This window comes from Crotalus tigris, unplaced genomic scaffold (genome assembly GCF_016545835.1).
Source record: "Crotalus tigris isolate CLP2741 ecotype Arizona unplaced genomic scaffold, ASM1654583v1 scf7180000024472.5447098, whole genome shotgun sequence".
Lineage (NCBI taxonomy): Eukaryota > Metazoa > Chordata > Lepidosauria > Squamata > Viperidae > Crotalus > Crotalus tigris.
In genome coordinates this window covers 879,667-886,564 of record NW_024100643.1, presented here as the reverse complement: position 1 = coordinate 886,564, position 6,898 = coordinate 879,667, and the positions used below count along the sequence as shown (strand labels likewise).

The following is a 6,898-nucleotide window of genomic DNA, read 5'->3' as shown; positions in this document are numbered from 1 at the left end:
TCTGAAACATAAGCATTTTCCAATCTCTAAAATAATGTTATCTATTTTAGAATAAATGTTAAAGGCAGATCCCCCTGCCCTTGGCAAGTTGCACATATTAAAATATTAGGCTTTTAAAATTATTTGGAGTTCTCAGCATTCTCAAACTGTCTGCAAGCTACCCCCCCTTCCAATTCTTTTCTTGACCTTTGTTCTCCATGCCTTTTGTCTGCCTCTCCTGGGAGAGTCCACCCAGAAAGGCGGGGGGGGGAGACCTTGTTCTTGTATCTTTCAGCCCTGCAATCCTTCCCCAAACCTTTGGAAGCAGAACACACAGACCTAGATGCTGCCTCCTTCCATTTGAGCCATGGGATTGAGTTTTGAATCCAGCCATCCACTAAAAGGCCACCATGCAATCTGAGTGGAAAATCTTCCCAAGTCCTACCATTCCCCAGATGCCTGTGAGAGCTGCAGAAGGAAGGTGGTGCCATGTGAAGCCTCAGAAGAGAAAATTAGACTATGGGGGGAGGGTGGAAACTCATTGTAAACTTTTATTTCTTGCCCCATTTGTATTGTAACAAGCCAGTTGAATGTATTAATGGAGAGATGGCACTTGGGAATAGGTGGCAGAATAAGTACTGAACACCTTGGACTTCTATCTGGTGGGAGGGAAAATTGATCCAGAATGTTTGTATTGACTATTTTGAAAAAGTAGCTGCACATACATGCACACACACACACCATTCAGAATTACACTTGAGTCTATCCCCTCCACCTACCTTTAGTAAAGTTCCCCCCAGGCTGATTTTTGCTCTATTGCACCAAAGCTTTGTGGGACCAACTTCCAACAGATTCCAAAGGGGAGGGAACCAAGCCCCCTCAGGTAATTTGCAATTTATATGCCCTGACTAAGGAAGCAACAGGAAAAATCCCAAACTTCAGCCCTGAATATCTTGCACTGTTGGGCTTAGATTGGGATCCCTAGAGCTCATTATGTGCAATTTAAAGAAAATTTAATAGCCTGGCATATTGGACATTACAAACCTGGATGCACTGAATTAAGAGCTAAGGCAGGAAACAACCCTTGAAATTGGGCAGCCAGTGGTCATGTACTAAGGAGAACCATGGCTGTGAAGAATTTTGGGAGGTATGCAAACCTGACTGAAAGCTAAAGGTGATATCCAACATTTGAAAATGATTGGCACAGAATATTGGATACTATAAATTTCTTTTCCACCTAACAAAATTTTGCCCTGACTTTTAGAACTTTATGGGTGCAAGCTCCCCTTTTGGGAGCCACTAAAGGGATCTTTTTCTGCTGCCTCCATTAATGTCTTATTATTATTATTTTGCTTAACAGTTTAAAAGCTTGCCTACCAAGTCTCCCTGACCAGATCAATTTTAATGTGCCAATAAGTGTGTCATAAATTCACACTTAAGGCACAAAGCGGGGATTGATGAAAGAGAAGAAATATTAAAAAGGCAGAAAAATATATTTTTCCTCAAAAGGACTTTTTAAAACCAAACCTGGCCCCAAATCTATCTCTCTGCCCCAAGCAAGACTTTAGCCCTATCCAAATGCAGGTGTAAAACCATCAGAAAGTTGAAGCCAGAGCAATCAAGAAGACAAAAGAGAAGATCTGCATACCCCACCCAAACTCTAGGAGTCAGCCCCATCACCTGGGAAGCAGGATATGATAATAGAATTAAACCACAGATATCAAGGCCTAGACAAACACTCAGAAACAGCCTCAAGGTTCATGCCACAGGAACAGGAAACTATTCCAAACAAAAGGCTAGGGAGGTTATAAAACCTACTGCCCATGTGCTCAATCTCGCTCTTCTTCTCTCCTCTGCACTTTCCTGAAGAACCATCTTTCTGCTTCTTCAATAAACTGTAACCTTCTTCCCAAAGCAGTCACCATGTTTGCTTATTTATTCCCGGCTTGGATGAACCAGGATGAAGACTTTACTTCTAACAGAACTGAAGCTTCTTCAGTCAGAACTAAGAAGCTTTTTGGATGAGAAGGGAAACTTCTTCAAGGAAAAACAAAGGAAGTCCAGTTTCCTTTTGAAAAAGCACCTTTGGAACAATCATGACTTGCATGACTGAGAATCTCCACAGATAATTCTTCTGTTTAATTAACCCCATCTCCAACAATCACCCAATTCTTTGAGAGATATAAACACAGCTTAAAGGCAGTTTCTAAAGAGATATGCATTTAAAATTAATTATAAGTATATGATTCAAATGTAGTTCTTCTTTAGCTAGACTTTTGACTCTCTCCTGTCTGCCCAAGAGGAGGGAAAGGGGGAGAAATTGAATGGGCACCTCAAGCTCCATTCCTGCTAGAGATACACTGATAAACAGGAAACATGAACAATGGAAAACTGACACACAAGATCTAGAGTGTTACAACAATGAAACAATTTCCACAATATCAAAAGCCAAAACCAATAGGAAACATCTCCTGCACCCACCCACCCCAAAAAGAATGGGGTTATTCAGGAGCAAGGAATTGCCCTGTGGAGTAGAACTTTTAGCTCTGTTTACACTACCACTACTTAATGTAGCTTCTAAGCACGAAGAGTTACATATAGAATTGAATCAGTGAGAAAACAAAATCATTCTCTCTCTCTCTCTCTCTCTCTCTCTCTCTCTCTCTCTCTCTCTCTCTCTCCCCCTCCCCCATAGACACAACAAGAAATTCATTTTCTTTTTTGTCAATATTTATATATTTATATTACGTATATTATATTTATATAATATGTAAATATATTTCTTAAAACAAATATATAAAATGTTAAGACACTTCACTGAAATGTAAAGAGGTTGCTTTTTTGTTTTTTGTTTGTTCTGCAATCCCAAGAAATTGCATTATGGATTGTTGTTACATAGTTAAATTTTAAAACGTTTTTAAAACTTTGTTATTCAAAAAAAGGTTGCCTTAAAATTTTTATACAAAAATGATTTGATTTACAAAAAAAAGAGAGAAGAGAAACCATAAAAAACAAATACCCACTTTCCTCCCACCAAAAAATCCCGATAATAAAATTAAAAAGAACAAAGTAGTCAACAAAACCAGAAGTGATTACATCTTGTAATATGTTGCATACAAACGCTTCATTTTCTTTTTTTACAATAGCACACCATTTTGCTATACACATGATGCCCTCACAGATGCACGTTTTCCATGTCAAATATTACTTCATATATTGTATGTGCTTAACATTTCAGGACATAAATCTGGGGGGGGGGGTAATTATCACACACAAACACCACTGAAAAGAATGGGATTTGTGCCAGGAAGTGATTTTGCATCTGCACAGGTACCATTGATTTCATGGTGATTGTGCATGATGAGACCCCCCCCCCATGGATTATGCCCTTTTTTCTTTAAGGAATTTCCTCCCTCCCCAGCCCGCTTCCTCTTGGCATGCCTTTCTGGACACATGCATGCATATGGTGTTTTTATTTTCATAAATTCTCCATGATTATAAACACTCACCCACCTTTCTTTCCAGATCCACAAGGGTTTCAGAGTTTGGCATTTGTGATACAGCCAAAGCATTCTTCCCTTACCATACATACTCACATTCCCATGACTGATATATCTTCTTTTCTGTGCTGTATTTTTTAAAAAATGTCATACTGTGCAGATCATCATGCAGAATCTAATAGAAAATCACTAACACTTCTGCATCTTATCAGTTTAAAAAATCAGATAATTCTTTTTGATAACTTACTAAACATAAAGATAGTTTTTCTATCCAAACCCGATGAAAATTCCTTTCCAGAGATACAGTAGTACATTTAAGTTTCTGCCAATTGCTCCATAAATAGTCAAGAGCCACCCAATTTGGTTGATCCTTCTACAATCCACTACTCTAAAACTCAGCTCTTTTTGAGACCATAATCCTGTGGGAAATTCTTCAATGAAAGCCCCACTGAATTTAAGGACTTTCCCAACTGCTCTTTCTTTCATTCCACACTATCTTCCTCTCCCCCACCCCCACTGCCCTTCTCATCTCCTAGTTTGAGCTTTCGTAAATAAGGAACAGAATCTCTACAAATGATAGATTCTGCCAGCATCATTTCTCCAGCCCTATTTTGAAAAAAATCTGACGAAATCACCTTCACCCCCACCCCACCCCTTCAATTGCAGCAATAGTCTCTTTTGATTTGCTGCAAAGTTCATGTGAAACTCTTCTTTGTCCTTCTGACTCAGCTTCTCTGATACCCTGACGCCCTCATCTCCCTGACTATTGCCTCCTATTTGGTATCCCACACATTTGGGGGGCTCTTTCCCCTCACATACATGGTCACTGAAGAGACATTTAAAGTGCTACATTTGATGGATTAATTTTCTAGGAAGCGTAACTTTCCATTTTAGACCCTGTTCTCAACACTCTTCAGTAAACCTTCTGCTACCTATTCTGGATGTGTTCTCCCTCCTTCCCCTTTTTAAACATTTTGTACACTTAAGAAGATTGGAAGGGGCTAATATATTACCAGCTTGATATTCAGTGCTTTTCCCCCAAAATCTTTATTCTTCTACCAAATTTAATCCAGTGTTTTGGAAGAAAACATCCCCCCTCCCTCCCAAAGCTATCAAATTGCAAGAGATGTGTGTGTGTGCATACATATGCACATACACACATACACACATGTGCATATCCCACCTCAGTCTTTGATACAGCAAATAGAACAACAGAAATCCACAAAGTGGAAGCACACACATGCCCCAAAGTCAAAACACCATTGATTCATGAATGATTTAGCACATACCTACAAAGATTCATATTAATCTATTAATTACAACTACCTTTGTTTTCGTATAAGGAAAGATGAATAGCAGCAATGTCCATGGGGTTCTGAGGCATCTTCAGAAATAGGTCTCTTCCCTTCCCACCTATAGGCTTCTGATATGATTTGGTTTTTCTCCCCCACCCATGTGCTCAATAATGTCTTTGTTGCTTTCAAACATGCTGCTAAATGTTTGAATATTCTTTCAACAAGAACCTAAATTGCCAGAGTAGAAAAGTGAGGTTGAGATAGGAGTGGGTGAGGAAGGGAGGATTCATAGGAGAAACAGAAAGACCTCATCAGTCACATTATAGCATGAAAAAGGATAAACAAATCGGTCAACTTAGAAACTGAGGAGGAGGAACAGTCAACTAGCCATTCTAGAGCACACTAAGATGCCCAAAGTGACCCTTTTGGCTAAAATCAAGTGTAGTATAAACATTGGCCATTTGGAAGTGACCAAGATTGGCCATTTTGATGTAATGCTGAAAAGTACAAGGAAGGGGGAGACCTTTCTGAGGTGCCTCAGGAAGAGCTGGGAGTAGGAAACAGAGAGACACAAGCCCTCCCCAGACCACCCCCACCCCACCCCATCCCCGTTACAGTATGTAGGAAAAACTACCAACGGAGAATTTGGCAAAGGAGCTTCTAGAATGAAATGGAGGAGTTCCGTGACCCAAAGGAAGTCAGAACCGGGATGGAGGTCCTGCCCGAAGTAGGTTTCTCTGAGACTGGGCTGGAAGTCTCATTCCCCATGCCAGAGTCCTTGGCTGATCTAGCGGCCTAGAAAGAAAAGCAAGATTCAGGGAAAAAAAGAAGGTGAGGAGGAGAAAAGGGAAATGGCCAAGGGAAAAACAAATATTTTCTTCTCAATGGGCAGAACAAATAGAAGGAAACAGAGAGAAAGAGGTAGAGTAGGCTAATTGGGAATATTTCTGTTAGAAGTCAGAGCATGAAAAACCTAAGGCAAAAGGTCTGCTCGATAAAAACATGAAGTCAAGGCGAGTAGATTGTTAACAAGATTACTGAACAAGGGCAAGGAGTGAATGTTAGATAGAGGATGTAAAGAACATAGAGGTGAAAAAGAAGTCAGGTGGAAAAATACAAACACAGGCAAGTTGAAAAAAGGGAAGACAGATTTAGGAAAATGAGGAAGAAAAAGAATTAAAATATTTAGTTTGTGGCCATGGACACTAAGTTAGAACAACATTATCATATAGTGGAAGCAGGCAAAGCAAAAAATGAGTATAGGACAAAGGAAGAAAGGAATGCTGGTGCTTGCAAAGGTGCTGTTTATCAAATTAAGAAACAAAAAAACTATTTTTGGTTGGAATTAAGAGATATCATTTGTTTTGAAGAATGTCATAATATGCAGACTACTTTCAGATTTGGCATAGAGGGAAGAAAGTTCTTTTTATTTTTAATGTTAAATATTGTAAAGTTCGTCCAGTGGTTCTCAGCTAAAGATGTGGTAAGGAGGGAAAGAAAAAACAGTGAAAGGTGCGTGAGAATAAAATATAAACCAGTTGTGAATAAGTAGGCTTCTTTTGCAATCATTACTTAAGTTAATTCTATCTATTAAACCTGGCCATTTTGTGATCCCATAAAAGACTTTTTCTTCTGTAGTTGAATGCACATGAAATAAAATCACTTGTCATGGGGATTTGTGGTGGACTTTACACTAAATATATTAGCAAGGCAGACAGAAATGTATTTGCTTGGAAGAGAATCGAAAGGGTGAAAGATAAAACCCAATTCAAGTAATAAGAAGCTACACTAATCTATTCACTGACACTTCTGTGATTGTACATATATCCGTCATGCTACTCCTCTACAAGATAAGAGACGTTATGAAAAATGAAGACAAGGAATAAAAAATGTTAAGCCAACAAAATTAAAGGTGTGGGATACAGGCGGTCCTCAAGTTACCACCACAACCAGAACCAGAATCTTGATTATTGAGCAAAGAGGCGGTTACATGAGATGCCAATTTAACTGGTTCACTAACAACCAGAACCCTGGCAATCCCAGCTGCAATTGTTAAGAGACAGTATAGGTCAGGGGTAGGGAACCTTGGCTCTTTTATGACTTGTGGACTTCAATACCCAGAAT

At 39.2% G+C, this 6,898-nt stretch overlaps 1 protein-coding gene across 16 annotated transcripts in view; it reads right to left on the bottom strand.

Annotated features, from left to right (window-relative positions):
- Nucleotides 1–5,400: 5,400 nt before the first annotated feature.
- The window catches only part of SRCIN1 (SRC kinase signaling inhibitor 1), a 386,975-nt gene continuing 385,477 nt past the window's right edge, over nt 5,401–6,898 (bottom strand). For 15 of the 16 annotated variants that reach the window (XM_039333051.1, XM_039333053.1, XM_039333056.1 and 12 more), the window contains one exon: nt 5,401–5,569. In XM_039333051.1, coding sequence (XP_039188985.1) covers nt 5,435–5,569 — 135 coding nt within the window. In that variant the 3' untranslated portion in view covers nt 5,401–5,434. Of the gene's footprint in view, nt 5,762–6,898 lie in introns of all 16 variants that reach the window. The other variant, XM_039333055.1, reaches the window with a different exon arrangement.